The 22,003-nt window shown below is 34.1% G+C and overlaps 3 protein-coding genes and 1 long non-coding RNA gene across 6 annotated transcripts; all 4 read left to right on the plus strand.

The window, feature by feature from the left end:
- Positions 1–1,711: 1,711 nt before the first annotated feature.
- LOC121746891 (protein XAP5 CIRCADIAN TIMEKEEPER) lies at positions 1,712–5,915 on the plus strand. Its single transcript, XM_042140848.1, has 12 exons — positions 1,712–2,055; positions 2,335–2,400; positions 2,929–2,993; positions 3,067–3,179; positions 3,296–3,371; positions 3,505–3,581; positions 3,676–3,737; positions 3,848–3,979; positions 4,181–4,234; positions 4,724–4,789; positions 5,061–5,135; positions 5,507–5,915. Exons 1-12 carry the CDS (start codon positions 1,885–1,887, stop codon positions 5,555–5,557), a joined length of 1,008 nt encoding a protein of 335 aa, XP_041996782.1. The 5' UTR covers positions 1,712–1,884; the 3' UTR covers positions 5,558–5,915.
- A 576-nt stretch (positions 5,916–6,491) lies between these two features.
- Positions 6,492–9,549, plus strand: LOC121749665 (translocon-associated protein subunit alpha-like). The gene is made up of 8 exons (XM_042144252.1): positions 6,492–6,618; positions 7,379–7,540; positions 7,689–7,739; positions 7,944–8,032; positions 8,618–8,695; positions 8,793–8,996; positions 9,091–9,162; positions 9,244–9,549. Exons 1-8 carry the CDS (start codon positions 6,558–6,560, stop codon positions 9,292–9,294), a joined length of 768 nt encoding a protein of 255 aa, XP_042000186.1. The 5' UTR covers positions 6,492–6,557; the 3' UTR covers positions 9,295–9,549.
- Positions 9,550–16,609: 7,060 nt separating this feature from the next.
- On the plus strand, positions 16,610–18,152 carry LOC121748816 (proline-rich protein 4-like). Its single transcript, XM_042143346.1, has 2 exons — positions 16,610–16,876; positions 17,109–18,152. Exons 1-2 carry the CDS (start codon positions 16,714–16,716, stop codon positions 17,903–17,905), a joined length of 960 nt encoding a protein of 319 aa, XP_041999280.1. The 5' UTR covers positions 16,610–16,713; the 3' UTR covers positions 17,906–18,152.
- Positions 18,153–18,935: 783 nt separating this feature from the next.
- LOC121748819 lies at positions 18,936–21,357 on the plus strand. 3 transcript variants are annotated; one of them, XR_006039529.1, is made up of 6 exons: positions 18,936–19,396; positions 19,462–19,552; positions 20,184–20,259; positions 20,367–20,475; positions 20,770–21,053; positions 21,132–21,357. It is a non-coding gene; the product is annotated as an uncharacterized LOC121748819 (long non-coding RNA). The 3 variants fall into 3 exon arrangements; XR_006039530.1 differs by lacking the exon at positions 21,132–21,357 and having other exon boundaries at positions 18,938–19,149; positions 19,318–19,396; positions 20,770–20,998; XR_006039531.1 differs by lacking the exon at positions 21,132–21,357 and having other exon boundaries at positions 18,941–19,396; positions 19,483–19,552; positions 20,770–20,998.
- The last annotated feature ends 646 nt before the right edge of the window (positions 21,358–22,003 follow it).

The following is a 22,003-nucleotide window of genomic DNA, read 5'->3' on the forward strand; positions in this document are numbered from 1 at the left end:
AGTGACAGTGGGAGTCATTATTCATGTTTGTATGTGTGTGTAATCAGTGACGGACGCAAGATTTTGATATTGAAGGTTCCAAATTACTAGTATTTCTTTTGTCCGTAAAAAATATTTTTCATCTCTTCTCCGTCCGTCCACCAAAAGTAGTCTCGTACTAAAAATGAAAGTCATTCATAAATTATATAGTTATATCTCATATTTTACCTATTACGAACTGAAACCTGCGTCGACCACTAATGGGAATATTTTCGCAGATGAAGGGAGTGTTAACAATTGTTGTTTTAAGTGTCAATGATGTGATAAATATCCCTACAAAAATATTATAGAGCTACAAATAATGATAAATGATGAGAAATAAATAATTTAAAAATGTGCAATATAAATTAAAGAACATTACTTTATACATTAATAATATTTACATAAATAAAAAATAGATAAAATAAATAAAATTACTGCGGATATAAAAAATGTATAAACAAATTAATTAATTACTAATAAATTAACTACATGAATCATAAAAATAAATTGATTAATAGGCAAATGACTCGTAAAATTAGCTAATGTACAAGAAATGTTTTTTTTAAAAAGGCAACAATCTTCAAAGGCGCCGCTAGAAGATTTTGCTCCAATGGTCTTTTGGTTGAAAGACAGGTCCACTAACCAACTAAGTTACCGAGTAAATTTATACTATATTATTGTATGCATATATTTAATATAGTAAACCTTGAAATGGTTGGAAACCCCATGCTCCAACGTAGGTCCACCAAAATGTCTAGTAGGAGATGTTATAGGTGATCCACGTTACCTGGACTGGGTTGGATTCCAGTACAGGAAAGAATTGTAATAATCAAATGAGAAATAAGAAGCTTCGGATTTTTGTTTTTACAGCTGTGGACCTTCATATTAGATAAATAAAAGATAGCATGCAGTACTATAGTATTTTGCAAATTTGAAGTTTATATACGTGGGTGCATGTTAATAAACTTCAATTGTTTCCAATTCTTTGCAGGCCTTGATTATCTGCTTTGAGCACGGTAAAATGCGTTTGTCAATTGGACAAGCGACAAAAATGTGTCAAGATCCAAATACAATGAGAGGTTGGATGAGTTGCTGCATCATGGCAATTGTGGAAGGAGAGGAGAGTAGGCACACAAATGAAACCTTTGTTGTAGATATAGGTGTTGCCTGGACACTTAAGCTACAAAAATAATTCCATCAAATCAAACATTACATGCAATTTTATCAAAAAAGATTGGTTGGAAAAAAAAACAAGTAATCAAGACATTTGAAAACATCTTTCCGTCCACCTTCACTAGCATCTAACCATCTTGACATTCAGCTTCAATGAGTAACACCACAAATTTTTTTTACTGCAGCTTACCTTACCCTTTCTTGTTGCAAACAAGGTAGTAGACTAGTAGTGGGAGTACTACATTACGTATGATTCTCGCGTCGTATCAACCACTATTTTCGGATACGCCATTTCATGACACTATCATTTTCCGCATTGATATCTGATCCACCTGCAACCATTTCCTCTTTAACTTGGAGTAATTAATTGATGTGGTCGATCTACAACGTGTGTCAGTATCGATCATAAAATGTAGTACTCCAGTTGCAAAGTACATACAACAAAAAAAAAATTGAAAATTCATAAATTTGTTATGATATTTTTGAAGTTTTAGGGACCGCGAATGTAAAAACCTCAAAAAGTCACTCCAGAAATAAACTCGCGTTTTTGGCTACAGAAGTTGCTAAGATTTAGCGATTGGAGCCCTGAGTATCCCCAATTCTAAGAAAATTCCTCTTTCTACAATTCTGCTTCTGATCCCTGACAAATTCAAACCCTAGATTGCCGCTACATTCATTCTCTTAATCAGCATGGCGGGTATGGGCGATGGCTACGTCGGCACGGCGCAGGACGCCGTCAGGATCAGGCGGCTGGAGAAACAAAGAGAGGCGGAGCGCCGCAAAATCCAAGAGCTTAAGAACAAAACTGCTGCTTCCGAAGGCCAGCCTGGCCTCCTCCAATTCGGCTCCAGTACCTCCGAGGTATGATGCCGCGATTTCTCTTGAACCCTAGATGATTCTGCGTCGTGATTGATTCGCTGCTCTCCACTCATATAAATGATTCACTCCGAACTTTAGCGATTAAAGGTGCCCTAATGCTCAGGAAAGTATGATTTAGCTCTAGATATGGGGAGCTTATTAAGGTTAAAATTTTGAGCCACCAGTGAAGTGGGTTGTTGAGAAAATATGAACGGATATGAAATGTTGACGCCTTCTGTTTTTGGATGGTTTATTGAATTTGCGCATTCGTTTATTGTTCAGATATTGGAGACTGCATTCAAGAAGGAAACTGTTGGTCTGGTCACTAGAGAGCAATATGTTGAGAAGGTATGATAATTTATTTATCTTTTGAGTTTCTCCAACCCTTTCAGAAGAAAGGGCAGTTATGTAAGGGGTTGCTTGTGGTTAATTCTATGCTCCATGCACGGGTTGCTTCTTCTAGCTGCTTTATGTAAATACTCCAGCAATATGTATTCCCTCTCGAGGGAAACGACTTACCACTTACCAGTCAGGCGAAAACTAGATGGTTGTAGTGGTGGAGAGGAGAGAGTGGTGCTTTTGATTATATAGTTAAGAGGATGTAATCACCTAAGGAGAAGCCTCTAGTTAAAGAAATTGGTTCTGAATTTTTTAGCAGATAGTATTATGTTTTTGAATTTTAAAACCTCAAATTGTAGGAGGGAATTTAATTTTTATTTACTGAGGTATCTATTATGCTTGAAAACAAACATAGTTGTGAGGTGTGGTTGGGAATTGGAAAAAAGGTTGAAGAACAAATAGGACATGAATAGCTCTAATGAGAGGAAACACCTTGCCTGTATATGCAGCATCAACTAACCCTTTTTTGTGCTGCAGAGAGTAAATATTAAGAATAAGTTTGAAGAGGAAGAGAAAGAGAAGCTCCTAAAGTTGCAGCAAGAGTGAGTAATGTTTTTTCTGTATAGTTGACTATTTGCTCTGTTAGTTCTATTTTTGATCCATTTTATTTGGTAGGGAGGAGGAGCTTCAGTTACAGAAATTGAAGAAGCGGAAAATAAAGGCAGACCCAAGGCTGTCTTTTGCTGATGAATTTGAGAATGACAATGAGGAGGAAGATGAGGAAAATCGTAAGCATCTATGAATGAAATGTTGTTGATCTTTTTTCTTTGTTTCTTGGGTTTATTGGCACAATTGCACTTTTAAATTGCAAATTTTGACATAGTATACTGTCTTATCTTTGAAGAAAACGATGATATCCGCCAGAGATTTGGAAAATATGGAAAAGATCCTACAGTAGAAACCAGTTTTTTGCCTGATAGGTTGGAATTTCTCTCCTCTCATTTCTGTTGAACATGTCTATTCATGCTCCCTTGGCCTATTTGAATCCCCATGCCATGCTTTTCGATCTTTTACTTATAATTGGCCTTTGGAGGTTGAAGCTTACTCTTACAGTGAGAGAGAGGCGGAGGAACAAGCTGAGCGTGAACGGTTACGAAAACAATGGCTTCTTGAGCAGGAGCAAATCAAAAGTTAGTAGTAAAGTGTTACACACTTCCATTTTTTCTAGATTTCATCATATACAATATTCTTAATTTAACACCTGTTTTATGGTTTCTTTTATAGATGAGCCTCTTCAAATCACTTACAGTTACTGGGATGGTACTGGCCATCGACGGGTGATCCAGGTTTGGGACTGCTTTGGGTCTTAATTCATTGACCCCTGTGTTCAGCTTTTTTGTTTTTTTACCTAGATGATTAGTGAAATTTATTCACATTGCTTGTTTGCATTTACCAGGTACGAAAAGGTGATGCCATTGGAGAATTTCTTCGTGCAGTTCAGCAGCAGCTTGCCCCTGAATTTCGAGAGGTTCGAACAACTTCAGTGGAGAATTTGCTCTATGTTAAAGAAGATCTCATTATTCCACATGTAAGATCTTGATAGGAAGAACCAAAATGCTTCCCCTTCTCTGACTATAATAGCCCAAAAGATCCGAAATCAAAATTTGTTTTTCAGCTTTTACTAATTATCTTAATATGCTATATGGAAAAAGAAACTAAAAAAGATATTGAAGGTTTCCTCGATGTGCTGTACTTATGCATGCCTTTTTTCTCTCTCTTTCTGTTGCAGCAACACAGTTTCTATGAGCTGATTGTAAACAAGGCCAGAGGGAAAAGTGGACCGGTAATGCCCACTTTCTTAGTCACATTTCAGCTTTGTCGTAAATTAGCAAATTCATAAGAAGTTGATAATGATTTTCAAAATCATCCTCATATATTTATATGATCTGTATTTAAGATGCACTTTAAGGTTATAACCCTGATAGCTTACTCATACAATATCTTAGATTTACTTAACTTGATGCAATTTTCTAGTCAGTGTATTGGGTTCTTGTTGCAATACAATGGGAATCTGCTAATTTTATGAACACTATGAATCTTCTGGCCCTAGTACATTGAATATTTACAAAATTCTTTTGTACCTCTCTTCTATTGCTCAGTTAATACAAGCAACACATAACACTCAATTTTCTTACCAACATTTGCACTTCCAGTATATTGGTTGGAAACATTTGTACTTGTGAAAACATTTATACGAAAGATTTAGATTCACGCCTGGACTCACAAAATACAATAAAACAACACTAATATCTGTTTTTGGTTTTACTCGCAGCTGTTCCACTTTGATGTGCATGAGGATGTTCGAACCACTGCTAATGCAACAATTGAGAAAGATGAGGTAATCACTTGACCTTTAGATTGGTTGCTGGAGCTGTAACTGGGCCTAAAGTTTAATAAACTTGTTTTCAGTCTCCCTTTCTATCTGCCTGTGAATTCTCTTGTTTACTTGTTCTATTATATATGTGCATGGATAGTATACATGTACATTATTCAGGCTTCCTTTGTACAGTTATCGGGTGATGATATGTGTATGGTGTAATTCATCCTTGTCACAGAATCATATTTCATCTGATTAAGCAACTGAAAATAATTGGATTTTTTTTCAACAGTCACATGCTGGTAAAGTTGTGGAGAGGCATTGGTATGAGAAGAATAAACACATATTTCCAGCTTCAAGATGGGAGGTACTCTCTCTCTCTCTCTCTCTCTATATATATATATATATATATATATATGAATTTATTCGGCATGTGCATGTGTATCTGCTACCTCTTGATGAATCGGTTGCTTGCTGTTGGCAAGCAGACTGTAAATTGAGAACTTTATTTTCTGCTATAAGAATAAAGCACAAGTAATAGTCTTGGACTGATGTTACCTGATTACGTAATCTAAGTTTATACCTCACCACTTATGGCAGCGGATGTCTTCTAGTAGTATGTGATTATTCTTATAGATACGACACACTCTCAGGAAGTTGTGCTACTATTACATGATTACATTGAAATCGAACAATGAGTTTTCGTAGCTCAACTACATATTCTGGTTTCTTATGTAGATATACGACCCAACAAAGAAATGGGAGCGATACACGATCCATGGCAACTGATTCAGACAACATGCAAACTTTCGTTCTACTATTGTGGAAGAAGACCTTACGAGTTCCCAGGGTATCAACTAGTGAATGATGTTGTTACACTCGTGTTGACGGCTTAGGCTTAAATTGTGGAGAAACTCAACTGGAATTAGTGCTGAAATTGTGATTTGTTTTACCTAGAGTGGAGGGGATTCTGACTATTCCTTTCTCTCCTATTCTGATGTTGTTGGATTGTATCGTACTCTTATTTTTGAAGGTGACAATATAAACTACAGTACTTCTTTATATGGTATTGTAAGGATCTATGCTGTAAAATATGCTTTTAAACTAATTGGTAGACTCATTATTTGACATCGTCTACAAAAAAGAAGACTTCTGTAATTCATAGGTAATGTGTAGGCTGCCTTATTCAAATATTCTTTGAAATCTGTCATTATTCTATGAAATATTGTTGAGTTTGATATAGTAATAGTTTATCTATTTATTAGTAATTTTTTTGGTTGAAAATTGAAATCGCATCTTGCACTTGATTATCTCAAATTTGTTGAAATTTCGTTTGTTATAATGGGTATTACTCTTAAACTGGAATAATAGAGCTTCGATTTATTTTCAAAATGCGTATTTATTAAAGAATATATACTAGAATATAACATTCGTTCTTACCAAATTGCTGACTAAATTGACAGAAGAAAAAATCATAACGCTTCATTTATACAACAAGTGAACAAGGGAATATAATCCACTGTAAAATTCAAAATCTTGCCAACCGATTATAATTAATTACTTTTAATAGCTAATTATTTTTCATAAAATTGCAATAGTATTTTTAAAGCTGCGTTAATTCCTCTTTTACTCAGACGCACGAATTAAAACTGTGGCACGTAAGCCGAATTTACGGTTTTGTCCTTCTGTCCACGCGATAAAAAGTCGTTTCTTCCTTCTCGTGCTTCACACTCACAATTACTCCTCTCTCTCACATTTGGGGCAAAACCATTAATAAAGGGAATCAAAAATGACAATTAGGGCTTCTCTGATCCTCGCGCTGCTCGTTTTCTCGTCGTCACTTCTGCAAGGTAAGATTCTCATATCCAAATTCATTTCATTCTCGATTACATCGTGTAATTGCCATCCTCGATCCTGTTCGACTGATTTTTGTTTTTTTTACTGGTAAAGTGTTGGTCAATGCCCTTATGCATGCACATGCACGGGAATTTTGAGCTTTAGCTTGAATTTTGCAGCTGATTTATGGGTTTTTATATTGCATTAACGTTTTCTCGTTGCGAGATTTAACTAGATCGAGACTGCATTTTCATGTTTTTGCGTCGATTTTGATCGCTAAGCTATTTGATCTATTTATTTAATTTGTGTGCAGTTGTTTGATGAATTTTGGTTGTGTGCGGTTTCATAGATTTGAGTAAGCGTCAGTGGTTGTGTTGATGCTGTAGTGATGATTGAGATTTGAATTTGTGCTGATTTTTTTCCCGTCGTAGTTCTCCTTCAGCATTTTAATTTCGATGCTTTCCAAAGTCAAACATGGGTTTTTTTTACTCTTTGGTAATTCCTCCCTCAAACCAGTTATATATGAGATGTCATTTTCTGATTTTGCTATTGTTCTCCATTTATTGCTTGCAGTTGCTCATTTTAGTAGAGAGTTCCCTTGGTCCATATTTGTACTGATTTCCAAATTATGGATATCTGTTTATTGGTTTTACCTTTGTGTCTATTCTGATCTGTGAGTTGGTTCTTATGGGTTCTTGTTTGATGCTCTGCTGCAATAAGTGCCATACTTCAAGCCCAGTTTTTTAATGTGTATATATTTGTTATCCTTTGTAGTTGCAAGATGTGAGCCAGACATTGATAATGATGTTGATTCGGCGGAGGAAGGTGGGGATCTCGGGATTGTTAATGAGGATGTCCAAGATTTTGGTACTGGAAGTTTTAGTCCAGCTCCAGAGGTGGAAACTGTTTGTGTTTTCCCTAAGAATCCCTCAAAAGGTTAGTTACCTTTGTTGGGATTTTGTCTTGGCCTTTTATGACTTCGATGTCTAAAGTCAGCAGATGTAATAATTTTTTTGAAGAGCAGCAGATGTACTTCTACCTATTGTTTGTTAATTGCTTTCTGAATTTTTATTTCTTTTTGCAGCTGTTGTAGCTGGGGAAGAAAGTGAACTTCTTGCTGGGATTAAAAATGATGGTAATGCTTTGTCTATGCATGACTATTTAAAGTGGTTGTGTGGTGTGTGTATATATTGTCTAGCTTTCTGAAATTTGAATGTAGCTGCTTAGTTTATAGATTCGTTCTCGTCCACCATCATTCCCTCCATTTTTCCACTTACTCTATGGTTGTTATTGCAGCATATACTTGATTCTAGACTTGATGTATTTTGATATACTGCAGGGGAATCAACTATTAATGTCATTGCCATTCAGGCTAGTGTTCATCTCCCTTACCAGCATCAGTACTTGCTCCAGAATCTTTCCACACAGGTATATATTTTGTGCCTTTTAAACTTTTGATGTTGTAAATTTTGTGTGTGGATAGTCTGTCTGGTATATGGAAGCATATACTGAATCATTGTATTACGATTATATGGATAACCTGTCAGAAACCCATCTTACAAACTTCTTATGTCATTTTATGGTCATGGCTTATAGACATGCCACTGGAACTTTATTGACCATCCAATTTTTAAATTTTATTCTAGTTTGAGTTTAGACCTCTTTATAAATGTGGAGCAGATTACTTATGGAAAATGCTTGCAACTCTGTATAAATCTCATGTAGAATCAGATGCTAATGCACATGTGTGATTTGATACTTACTATTCACTGTAATATTCTTGGTGCCACATTGAATAGTGAGAGCAAAGATATTCTCAGTCCGATACATGAAAGCTAGGTAGTGATATCTTTAGTAATTGCGGATACTGTTGGTGGTGGTATCCTGTAGATTGATATCTAATGTTACATTTAGCTTTTTTGAGCTGTCCCCCATGATTTTACCAGCTATACATCAGTAACCGTGTTTTCTCCCAGGATTTATATTGATGATTTAAATATTTTGATTTGCTAGACTTTTAACAACGCATCGGTTCCTCCATCAGTTCAAGCAACTTACCCCTATATGTTTGCCGTAAGCAAGTTCTTGCAAGTAAGTCTGCTGTATACTTAAGGGTTCCTTTGGGTCTACCATTGCATTTTGAGGTTGGATTTAATTGTGATGGCTTTGTTTTTCCTTAATCCTGCAGTCTGGTGAGTATGATCTTGTGGCAACTATTGTTTATGAGATCAACCAACAGCTTTACCAGAGTGCATTCTACAATGGGACAATTGAAGTGAGTGAGCCAGGCGGCATATTCAGTGTTGAATCAGTGTTGTTGTTTAGCCTTGGAATTGCCCTCCTTGGATTTCTTGGATTTTGGATACGTGGCCAAATTCAAAATCTCTCCAAGGTGAATACTGGATTTTTCCCCTAAAGCTTTATCTGTATTACTCCCACTATATATTTGTGAAAACATCTGTTAATTCTTCACCAACTCTTCTCAGAAAACTAAGAGGGCACCAAAGGTTGAAGTTGGAACTGGAACAACTGATGCCTCGAGGGATGAGTGGTTGGAGGTTTGTCGGACAGCTCTCGTATTCTTTGAGTTTGCTATTAAATCCTATTTTTCTTTCCTAATATGTCTTGCATGTGTCCAGGGAACTGCTTATGCTCAATCTAACTCGAACAAGTCGAAGAAGAAGAAGTAGATGTGCACTTCCAACGAGTCCAGTATAGGTGGCATATACACACCAGAGGGAGGTGTGCAGCAGCGTTTTGGAGAGACGGGCTCAAGTTTACAAGGAAGGCGAGGGACAGTTTATGTTTTTCTCTTTGTTAAATGCCAAACCAACTGAGTTGACTTTGCGAAGCAGGATTTTTTTGTAAAATTATGAGATTTTGTTAGACTATGGTTATTCTGTTTGTTGTTTTCTTGAAATTTTATACGCCATCTGCTAAATCAATTTGGTGTTCACACACAAACTCTCTCTCTCTCTGGTTAGGTTCAAAATAAAAATTTCTGACTATAAAATCACAACTTGATTATCCCTCATCGGATTTAATCCGCAGCCCGAATAGAGTTGACTCAAAATCCAATGTAGGGCTGGGGAAAAATACCGAAATACCGAAATACCGGTCTTATCGTACCGAAAAAATATCGAAAATACCGAATTTTTAGTATACCGTGACTTTCGGTACGGTATGATACCTTACCGAAAAATTTCGGTAAGGTAACGGTATGGATTTTCAAATACCGCGGTATACCGCTCCATACCGAAATTCGGTATATACCGTAAACTAAGGTATATACCACAAAAATATAAGCAAAATTATATATAAAATATATTTTATATATTTTTAAATTATAAAATCTATTGTGAAATATAAATATAATTATGAATAAATTATATTTAATTTATTTTTAAAATTATAAAATATAAATAATATTCTAAAAACTCTAATTTTCTATTTTAATTGATGTTGAAAGTCAGGTATACCGAACTTCGGTAAGGTATACCGAAAATGAGGTACGGTATCGGTAAGGAAATTCGTCATACCGAAAATAAGGTATACCGAAGTTCGGTATACCGAAAACTTTGGTAAGGTAAAGGTATGATTTTTTCGCATACCGTATTTACGGTAAGGTATACGGTATAGTAGTTTCGGTAAGGTATACCGTACCTACCCACCCCTAATCCAATGAGTTGGTTCGATGGGTTGGACCTATGTCTATGTGAACTATATATTGTCTATTCTTGACTACTGATAACACTTGCGATGATTTTTATGATATAAATAATAATAAAAAATACTCGCCATTTTAGATTTAATATGCAAAATTCAATATACATATACGTTAAAGTTTTATTAGTATAACAATAGAAAAATGAATTAGAAAATTTAAATACTAGGAGTATAAGAAACATTTTGAATTTTAAAACATACTACTTTGAATTTTTTAAAGGGCAAACTGCCCTAAAAGTCATAAACTATTTTCATTTTCCGGGTTTTCCCACGAATTAAAAAATTGGCATATAATGTCATGAACTTTACCGGGTTGTTGGAATTTCCCATTTGACCCGACCCTAGAGTTTTCCTGTCGAAATCTTGCACACATGGCAAGCCTGAAATCTGACGTGGAAAACGCCGAAAATTCATTAACCCTAAAAGTCACAAACTTTTCCTATTTTCCGGTTTTTCCCACGAACTTTTCTCATTCTCTCGTCGCGATTTCTTCTCCCGGGATTTCAGTCGTAATCCAATTTTAATTTTTTTCCATTTCAAACAATTGATTTTTGGTCAATTTTGATTGAATGTGCGATTTTTTATTTGTTCGAAATTAGTCAATTTTCTTGTTAGAATGTATGGTTTCAATTTCAATTTCGTTTTTTTAGAATAATCATTCTAGCTCCTAAATCTTGACCAATTCAGCGTATCTTTCAACAATTTAAATGGCTCCATTCCAAAAGGCCTTGTAGGAAATCGCAGGAATAATTTCTCGACACTTCTCTTTGTGGGAAGCCTCTTGACACCATTGCGGAAAAAGCAATTGGATCTGTTTTAGGGCGGTTTCTCTTGCTGTTACTATTATTTATCCTGTGTAGGAAGGGTAGGAAGAAGTCGCAGTCAGCCGACGTGACAACTTTAAAAAAATCAGGAAAGTGACTCCTCCACTGCCACGCAGAAGCCCCTTGCTGCCGCCATGCTCATTGTCGTCGGCACCGATTTAAGAGTGAAGTGAAAGGAATTTGGGGATGAATTTAGGGTAAAAAATGGAGTGTAAATTAGGGTAAATTGGGGATTTTGTGGGTTAAAAGGAGACACTCAGTATAATTAGGGTAAGCATAATTTTAACACGACAGTACACACTCAGCACGCACTCAGCCACCACGTCAGCTTAAAAGGAAACGTCAGCAGGATAATGTTTTAGTTAGTGGGAAAACCGAAAAATGAGAATAGTTTGTGACGGTTAGAGTAGTTTGACATGTCAGCAGCCACGTCAACTTATACACTCAGCAGCCACGTCAACTTAAAAAAAACACGTCAGCTTGCTTCATGGCCGGAAAACCCGTTATGGGAAAACGGCAACCGAATGTAAAGTTCATGACATTATACGCCAATTTTTTAGTTAATGGAAAAACCGGAAAATGGAAAAAGTTTGTGACTTTTAAGGCAGTTTGCCGTTTTTAAAACTATGTTTATTTAGTTTTAATTTTAATTTTAAAATTAGATATTCAATGTCATAATTCATCATAACTTATTTTTATACGTAAAATTATTCAATAATTCAAGATTTCTCGACCATCAATATTATCTTATGTCATATTTTTACATTATTAATTAATACTCCAATATTTAGTTATGTTTGACTTTAAGCATACATACTATTTTTCATTCTATAACTAGATGAGTAGTTTTTATCATTATGCACTAGATTACATATGATTTTATTATTAAAGTTTTACAGTCGGGATGTTTAGAATTATGGTTGAAAATTTTTTAAAGTTGAAATTTTTTTAACTCGATAAAATTACAACCCTGCAACCTCCTAAGCTTACCCGGTTTACATTCCTACTTATTAGACATAGTATGCCTTATAATAGTAATTTTCTTATAATAAATTTGACGTCCGTCGTTGGATTTGCATTATTTTCTCGATTTTTTTCTTCATTTAAATGGAGGGTTTCATGGAATATGTCAATAGGAAATAAATTGATTTTTGAAATACCATTTGCAGCGATTAATCGACTATAAATCACGTAAACAAATAATAATACTATTAAAAGACATATGGGTACAATTTAATGCTCAACTACCTCACCAAATCACAATGAAAAGAAAGGTTCATCATAATTGCATCTTACAACTCAGAAATTTAATAGATATTTTTAGCTTTGATAGGTAGACAAACCTCATCCACATTTTATATTTTCTTCTTTTTATATTATTGAACTATGACTTAGTTTCTCCTCAAAATATAAAAAAAAATATAAACAATTAAATAAAATAGATATTTTCTAGAAAAATAATATCGTGATAATGAATTAATGATACAGAAAAGGACGACAATTACGCGCCTTCATTTCAGTTAAGTGGCAAATTTAAGGTCATGAATGTGAATCGTGATTTAAATGACTGTGAAGCCGACAATTATATTAAACTTGACATTTGTAAATCATGCAAAAGTGTTGAATATAATGTCATATCTTTATGATTTGATGTCCCAGAGAAATTATCCATGCGTTTTATTTTACTTTTATATTTTTATTAAAATGGTAGCTCCTTTTTAGTTATGTTCATATTTATAATGTGCATATACTATAGTGTGGTTTATTTTTACAAATTATGAATTAGACGAATTAAGAAAACGAATTACCTATATCAACGTGATATTAATAAATGGAAAGTACTGGAAATAATCAAAGAAGATTTCTATTTTCTTGTTTTCAAACACAATCTACGCTAGCGAGTGTTATATTGTTAATTCAATACTTAATTGCTAACTATAATTAAATAATAGTCATTAGATATTCAAATCAAGGGCCTAGATCATCAGTCCCGAAATGTCAATACTAACAAAAAAAATAAGAGTATTAAGGTCAATTTACAACAAATTAGTTATAACTAACTTTTGAAAAATATCTCATAACTTTAAAACACATATAACTTTCTCGATTTAAATTATGTTTTCGCACAACATATATCAAATTAAAGATAATTTCATAAGAATTCTAACGAGATCTCATTTGCATATATTCCGATGTCAAAATTTAAAAATTTTTTGAAAATTTTCAATTTTTTCGTACAGCAACAAATGTCAACATAGTATATAAAATATGTCAATATAATACATGTAGAATGTCAATATAAGCAATGTGGTAACATTCTCAAAGCATTGTGTTGACATTCTCAAAGCAATTGTGTTGATATTTTCGAAACACTATATTGACATTTTCATCCAAAACCCTAATATTGGTAGTTTTTTGTCTTTTTCGATTTAATTAATAAAAATGAAAATTACGCGTGGCAAATTTTAGACCGCAAGATTTCTAAAATCTTATGGTCTTAAATTAGTTGTAATTACCAATTAAATGATGAGTTAGCAATTGATCAACCCCATCTATGCATATATGTGTCCTTGACGTAAAAAAGTTTATTAAAATTTATTTGAAAGATAACTTTATAAACAAAATTAATAATAATAATAATAATAATAATAATAATAATAATAATAATAATAATAATAATAATAATAAAAAAGAACAATTTGCCAGAAAAACCACGAATTCTTGTCAAATTCTCTATCGTCCCGCAATTTTAAAATCCAAGTGTAAAAATAATGAACTTAAACAGAATTCTCAAATTTTCCATAACGTGTAATGCTACATGCTTCACATTAATGATGTGATTGATTTATTTGCTAAGTTATTATTTTTATGTAGCAAAATGATTGAATCAATTGCTTTGAATCGAAAAGAATAGTTTCGCCAATGGTCTCAACCTTGTAAAATTTCCAGATGCCACAATTGATAAAATTTTACCCAGATTATATCTGTATCTATAAGAAAAATGTTAAAATTTACAATTTTTCTTTTCACGATTAATTTTAAAGTTATGGAATGAACAAAAATTTGACCAAGATTCGTAAATTGTAAATGAATTTACATAAATACTGACATGGATTTTCCAATGGTCAAGGCCATTTAATTTCATGGAGTATTACAATAATAACTTTTCAGCATATCAAATTCCATTTTGCAATCGACATGAAATTTGAGGTATTAAAAGGCAAATTTGACTCTAAGCCAATCATCAGTATGCGACCCCATTAATAATACCTCACTAATTAACGTTTAATTAATAGACATGCCTAGACAAAATTTGGGGAACATGGATATAATATATTATTATGTGATAGAGATTTGAGACACATCTCAATCGATAATTTCCAGTCTTTAGTCAAATAGCAACTAATTTTTTGCATTAATTGGATTTGGAGGTATTAAGTCCATAATTTTTTGCTAACCAATTCCGACAAGATTGTTAAAATATTCAAATTACGCAAATTAAATCCGTGAAATATTGAGAAATATATTAAAACTTATGATTTTATTTTCTACAATCAATTTTAAAGTTGTGGGATGAACACAAATTTAACCAAAATTAATAATTAGTGCATAAAAGTATATAAATACCGACATGGATTTTCCAATTGTCTAGGCCATTTCATATCGAAATTATTAACTAATTCAGCATATCAAAATGCATGTTGCAATCGACATGAAAACTGAGGTATTAAAAGGCAAATTTCGCTCTAAGTCGATCATCATCAGTATGTGACCCCATTAATATCTCACTAATTAACGTTTAATTAATGGACATGCCTAGACAAAATATGTGGAAAAGGGAAAATATATTACTATGTGATAAAGATTTGATACACATCCCAATCGATAATTTTTAGTGTTTTGTCAAATAGCAACTAAATTTTTTTGCATTAATTGAATTTGGAGGTATTAGGTTCATAATTTGTTGCTAACCACTTCCGACAAGATTTTAAAAATATTTCTTTTATACTGTAGTAGTACCAATTAACGAAATGTACCTAAAACATATTTACACATATTTATGGATAATAATTTTGATTTCTCGTCCTTGGAGAAGACTATATATAATGCTTTAAGGCCACCATGATTCTTATTCTTACATGCAATATTTATTGCATCCAAAGATTGCACGATACAATAAATAATTATCTATGAGAGTACAACTCAAAGAATAATATGATGTGAATACTCACGTAATTTTAAAAGATAGGATGAAAGAATTATTAGTTACTTCTACACAAATTTGTTGGTCAAATTAATTAATTTATAATTGGTGGACGTAATATATTGCTCCACATAATGTGGGACTTGTAAGAAGCATTTAAGCTTAGCAACCTTAATTAGTTGAAATATCTTTTTCTCCAACCCCCACTTTTAGTGCAAACACATGCAAAATCGTTCACATTTTCAACGATCTATTCAACCTTAATATAGGGTTTTGATTTTATATTTAATAGTTACTCCTACACAAATAAAATAATCGAATTGACCTATTGGGTTGGAAGGTTTTGGATCTCAATCCATTAATTAACCAATTAATAATGTACTATTTCATATTTACTCAATACATCATTACATTGATCAATTAAAAAAAAACATCATTACAATGTAGCTACCATCGTTTGTACAATTATGCGCACGAAAAAATTAAAACTTGAGAATGTCATCATAGTATTTATGGTACATTATGATTCACACTATTAACAAAATTTGGTGGGAAAATGTAAACATTTAAGTTGATTCATGTGAATTGCTGATAGAAAGAAAAAGAAAAAAGCCATAGAAATGAGTTTTTTTTTTGTTTTTGTTTTCTGCTTCCCAACTGTGTCGATTCCAAATTTATGTATAAAAAATGGAGAAAATTGCTGTCAAATCATCAATGCCTCAACCCCACTGCCAATGAACCTTCTACAAGAATAAAAAAGAACAAAAAAAAAGGTTTTTAGGTGAGAAAATGGGTAATTAAATTGGTTAAGAGATATACAGAAAACAGTTGAGGCCTCATTAAATAGTGTGTTAATGGCGTCTGCATGTGGCCACATTCTCATGCCAAATAGCTGGTTTTTTTCTTACTTGAACTTAAACTAAATTTACCCAAGAGCCCAATAATCTCAAATTAATCAAGTTCTTTATAATAACATACTACTGCCACTTAATTAAAATTTAGCCGAGTCCAATAATCTCAAAATCTAAACTTCTGTATGCTGAGATAGTAATTTTAAAACACTAATTACCATGAAATGATATTCAAATTATTGAATTTTATTTTATGTTTTTATTTGGAGTCATGATCAATGGGACCTGATCTCATGTGATGTCATTAAAGATTACTGTCGGTTTGATTAACTTAACCAAAAACAACTGGCCAGAAGAAATCACACTACTACAAATATGTGTATATATACATTGTCATTTGTGCTTCATTTTCATTCAAGAACCAAAACCCATTTCCCATCATATGGTTCAAATATTTGTGGGTTATTTCTAATCATTTATTTGAGTTGAGAGAGGTCCCAAAAAATGGGGGTTCATTCCCTATGTCAGAGCTTCTTGTTCTTGTCTTTAATATTATTTGGTGCAGTGAATTTGTGCAGTGCAGATGACAAGACTTTTGAGGTTGTCGGAACCACTGAGTGTGCTGATTGTAACCAGTTTAACTTCAAGACTTCTCAGGCATTTTCAGGTTCCAATCTCTTTCTCATGAAATGTGTGTTTTTCTTTCTTTATAAACTTGCCATGCAATGTATAGTTCTTGATTCATGGACTTAGGTTGGTGGAAGGTAAAAAAACCCATGATGTTTTATTTGACTGCAACCTTTGACTTATTTATTAAGTACTACAAAAGAAACGTTTTACCAACTAAGATGTCAGAACAGTGTAAGTCACGGTATTTGACTTGAGTCAACATGATGCAGGACTTCGCGTGACCATCGACTGCAAGCTCGAAAATGGCGACGTCAAGCGGTTCGGATCAGGGGAGGTTGACGAGCAAGGCAAGTTCAAGGTCTCGCTCGCCCAAAAGCTCAACGACAAATGCTACGCGCAGCTCCACAGCGCGGCCGCCCTCCCATGCCCCGCTCACAACGACATCGAGGCCTCCAAGATCGTCCTCAAGTCAAAAACCAACGGCAAGATGACATTCGCCCCGGCTAAAACCCTCCAATTCTCAGCCACATTGTGCTCCTCCAAGACCTTCTTGCCCTACTGGAAGCACCCTCCCCACCCATGGGTCAAACCTCTCCCCAAGCCCACCCTACCCCCTTACACCCACCCCTGGTTCCACAAGCCCACCCCATCACCCGTCCCCGTCTACACTCCCACACCAAAACCACCCGTTGTCGAGCCTCTCCCGCCACCCGTCCCCGTCTACACACCTACACCAAAACCACCCGTATACAAACCTAAACCTAAACCACCGGTTTACACGCCTATGCCCAAACCACCAGTCTACAAGCCCAAGCCCAAACCACCCGTTTACAAGCCTAAGCCCAAACCACCGGTCTACAAGCCTAAGCCAGAACCACCAGTGCCCGTGTACAAGCCCCCGGTGAAGAAGCCGTGCCCACCAGTGGTGGTGAAGCCACTCCCGCCACCAGTGCCCATCACGAAGAAGCCATGCCCGCCACTCCCGAAGATCCCGCCAAAGTACTTCCACCACCCGAAATTCGGGCACTACCCGCCGCTGCCTCCAAGCATCCCTCACCACCCTTGATCATTTTCAACAATTAAACCGAAAAACTGTAATTAGTAATGCATATCAGCTAGCAAGGTGTTATGTCTAAGCTGCCAAATAAAAATATGGGTTTTCTTTGATGAAGGAATTATGTGTTTGAGATGAAAGGAAGTGTGAGTGGTAGATCATAGGAAGCACATCATTGATCATATTTTATTGGGTTTTCACCCTTTGTATTTGTTTGATTTGGTTTGATATCAGATGTTTGTGTCTTTTAATGTTTTAAGTAGAATGTATGTATGTATATATATATCTGCATCACAGAATTAAAGAACTCATGTGGAAGTTGGAACTGTTAATTTACTATACAATGCCTAATAGTATAATTATACAATCTCAAAATTCTCTTCACATTCAATGTACGTCTGGAAAATTTGCACCCAACATTAGATTTAGTACTTACTCTTCACATAATCCAAAAATTAAATACAAAACTTATGAAGCATAACAAAGAATAATTTAGAATTTAAGTGATAAAGTCCCAAGCTAAACATAAGTCTCAATAGTCAATATATATGCGCACAAACATCTTAACTCCGGCTCTAAAATGGCCTATTTCAGTATATCAGACTCAATCCAATAATGGATGCTATTCCTTCATGATATCAATTCCTTCTTTGATCTCCAAAAAATGTATGAATCCATAATTAGTTTCATTTAGAAACGAAGTCCATATATTGAGGTAACAAATGGTCCCACTCCCATTTATTTCTACGTACTTCAAGTGCACAAATTAGGAATAGATTATGCATTCTGCAGATATGCTGTTACATTTTTTTTCACTCATCTCAGCTAATGAGGATTAGGCATATATGTTACTCCTATATAGGATCTAATAAAGTGTGAGCCATGCATGTGGCACTACGCATTCATTTGCGTTGGAGTATTTGAAAAATTACTAAATTTTAAGAAAGCGTTGTTAAACATTCATAGTTAAGACGCATATAAAAGAGCGTTGTTAAAGGTTTCCACATCTAAGACGCTACCGCTAAAAGTGTCTCTAATTTTAAAAGCAAATCACAAAATACGAATTAAGTGAATATTAATGGAGTACGAATTAATTTTAATTAGGAGTAGTAGTATAATTTTTCATTAGGAAAATCAGAAATAAAACCCTCTCCTCTTCACGCTACTTTTTATAGCTCTTCGATTCTCCGTTGCAGAAAAAAAATTGGTTCAATTCAAAGTTTATGTTCTTCGATTTCAATTGTAGATAAAAATTGGTTCGATTTCACAACTCTTCACGTCGTCTTCTTGTTCTTCGATATCAATTGTAGACTGAAATTGGTTCAATTCAGATTTTCTGTTCTTCGATTTCAATTGTACAAAGAAATTGGTTCAATTTCACAACTCTTCACGCCTTCTTCTTGTTCTTCGATTTTCCATTGCAGACGGAAATTCGTTCAATTCAGAGTTTTCGCAACCATTCACGGCCTCTTGTAGTTTCCACGAATCAGATACAATTGTAAGGTAATTGGTCTGTGTGTGCGAAAATTTGGTTGCAATAATTCTGATAGGAAAATGCCTAATTGCAGGAGATTTTATGGTTTATGCAGCTCTGAGTTCCTTCTAATTAAAACATATAAGTCTCACGACATCGCATTTTCCTCAGTTTTTCTGTCAGCGGTTAGCATTTCTTCTAGTTTCGTCTAACTTGTTCTTCTTCTTTTTTCAATTGATTTACACTTGCATGAGATAATATGAAACTGATATACGTTTGCTTTCAACATTTTTTGATTATTTTTTTTATAGAATGCAGAAACGAAACAGAGTTTTATCATTATGTTGTTGAATGATGGAAAATTTTGAAGATGATTTAAATTGACCCGATATAATGTTGCTGCTACTGCTATGCTATATGACTGAATAACAAACTTTCTGTAAATGAAAAATGTAGTACCATGTTACATATAAGAACCTAATGTTTAGGCTTAGTTATAAAAGTTACTTATTATTGATTTTATCATCCCCGACACTAGAACACTCATTCAGGATTCAACCACATCTTTCATTATGATGTTATTCACTTAGATGATATCCCTAAGTATTAATGCTTGTTCTCAGATTAAACAGAAACTCTATAATGATATAATGAAGTTTCTTTTCACGACTTTAAGCATGGGAAGACCCTTTCAGAGGTTACTTAGTTTGGTTTATAAATACTTATTATATTGTATGAAGCATCTCTCACGTTGCTTTATTAATATCCGTGAGGTGTGAAGTAATGCAAGATTGATGTGTGTGGATATTTTTACAGCAAAGCATCTTGCTGGTTGGTGAAAATGGACAAGTCCATAGCACTATGTGGCCTTATTCGAGAAGAAGTTAATCTGGTAATTTTGTTTTAATAAAAAGTTACATTATAGAATTAAGAATTATACCTTTATGTGAATCTTCAATTGAACTGATTAATATAGGATAATACTTCTTGTTTATGCAGAATAAGCCATTGAATCCTCATTCATTACACCATCAACTTCACCATCAGTTTTATCAAGGAGAACAACACTGCAGTCGTCCTTATGCCTAGATTGGCTCCAAGAGCCAAGGTTTGCTAAACTGTTTCTGCCATCTTGATGCATGAAACATGATACATTATTCATAATGAAAGTATCACAAATGCATTGAAAATTATAAGTTCATTATGTTAGTCAGGGTTGGGGCCATAAATATAGTTATATGGGTAGAGGTTATAAACTATTCAATTGTTTCTTGGCTATTAGATTTGGGTATTGTAATGGTGTATGAGTTTATGCTTATAATTGTAATCTTGAGATATATGTAGTTGTGGCTCTTCTAATCATCCTTTAACTTGATCCAACATTTTCCTTATGTTCTAACAGGATATCCTGGTAACTTTACCCTACTGATGATGATAAAGACCTCCCTAACTCCCTAACTCCCCTGGTGGTTCATATGAGATACGACATTTGTGATTTGTCTTCTTGATTTTGTGAACTCCTGTTTTCTGTTTGTGTCTTCATTATTAAAAATATTTGTCTTTGAATTTTACTCCTGATATGGTGATTCTTTGATTTACGCCATCCAACAAGATAATGCTTCACTCCTAAATTGCATTCCTAGATATTTGTCTTTTTTCCGGTTTACTGAAGATGAAGTCAGTGAGGTACTCTTTTTTGGTTAATGTTATAGTGTAATATAACTAAGTAGGAGTTGTTTTGATATATGGATATCTGACTTTTAGATCTGTGCACAAGCTTTGCTCAATGATAATTGGAAGCACTGAAGAGAGAGGGTAGAGATTTTATCAATCAAAGAAGCTCCTAATGTCCTTCCAATCACGATTTACTGTTTTTGAAGCTGTATTTATTTATTGCAGGGGTGAATAGTGTTTCGCCTAATCAAATATTGTACTATCAGTTAATGTTTTCTTAATTGTTGATCAATAAATTTATAAATTAAAAATAAAATTTGAGGTTTTTTTTAAATATGGATTAATATTAGCGACGGATTTTTCCGCCAGTAATAAAATTTGAGGTTTACTAACAAGCTTTTGACAATGGCGCCATTCTGTCAGGAGTCTGTCATTAATCTCTTCCTGGCGGATATATGGATTTTACTGATAGATATTTCAGTCACTAATTTCCGTTTTTTTGTAGTGTACACTATTTAAAAGTGTCTCTAAATACTAGTAAAGCGTCCCAAATATATTGGAGACGCATGTTAAAAGCGTCCCAAAAATTAACTCACTGACGCTAGATAAAAGCGTCCTTAATTGGATTTGGCATGCTCCAGGTAAGGACACTTTTTAAAGCGTAGGTGATATATTTAATAACACAAAAAAGCGTCCTTAGGGCTCTCTTTTTTTGTAGTGTGGGCAATAAATAAGGGGAGTGGAGAGACATACATCCTATAAAAAAGAATGATAAATTAGGAAATACTCTCTCCATCTCACATTAGGAGTCACATTTGGTGTGACCACGAGTTTTAAGAAATGTAAAGAATAGGGGGTTGAAAAATAAGTAAAATATGTGGCCCACTTTTTTATATTGATTTTATAATAAAATGTGAGTGAAGTAAGTTAGTTGAATGTGAGACCTACTTACCATTTGGTGA

The sequence above is a fragment of the Salvia splendens genome, chromosome 9, assembly GCF_004379255.2.
Source record: "Salvia splendens isolate huo1 chromosome 9, SspV2, whole genome shotgun sequence".
NCBI lineage: Eukaryota > Viridiplantae > Streptophyta > Magnoliopsida > Lamiales > Lamiaceae > Salvia > Salvia splendens.

Coding starts and splice junctions, on each gene's coding strand:
- LOC121746891 (XM_042140848.1), top strand. CDS start 1,885: ATGGCGGGTATGGGCGATGGCTACGTCGGCACGGCGCAGGACGCCGTC. Junction 3,180..3,295: donor GGAGGAAGATGAGGAAAATC/GTAAGCATCTAT, acceptor TTATCTTTGAAG/AAAACGATGATATCCGCCAG. Junction 3,980..4,180: donor AAGATCTCATTATTCCACAT/GTAAGATCTTGA, acceptor TTTCTGTTGCAG/CAACACAGTTTCTATGAGCT.
- LOC121749665 (XM_042144252.1), top strand. CDS start 6,558: ATGACAATTAGGGCTTCTCTGATCCTCGCGCTGCTCGTTTTCTCGTCG. Junction 7,740..7,943: donor TGCTGGGATTAAAAATGATG/GTAATGCTTTGT, acceptor GATATACTGCAG/GGGAATCAACTATTAATGTC. Junction 8,696..8,792: donor CCGTAAGCAAGTTCTTGCAA/GTAAGTCTGCTG, acceptor TTAATCCTGCAG/TCTGGTGAGTATGATCTTGT.
- LOC121748816 (XM_042143346.1), top strand. CDS start 16,714: ATGGGGGTTCATTCCCTATGTCAGAGCTTCTTGTTCTTGTCTTTAATA. Junction 16,877..17,108: donor GACTTCTCAGGCATTTTCAG/GTTCCAATCTCT, acceptor AACATGATGCAG/GACTTCGCGTGACCATCGAC.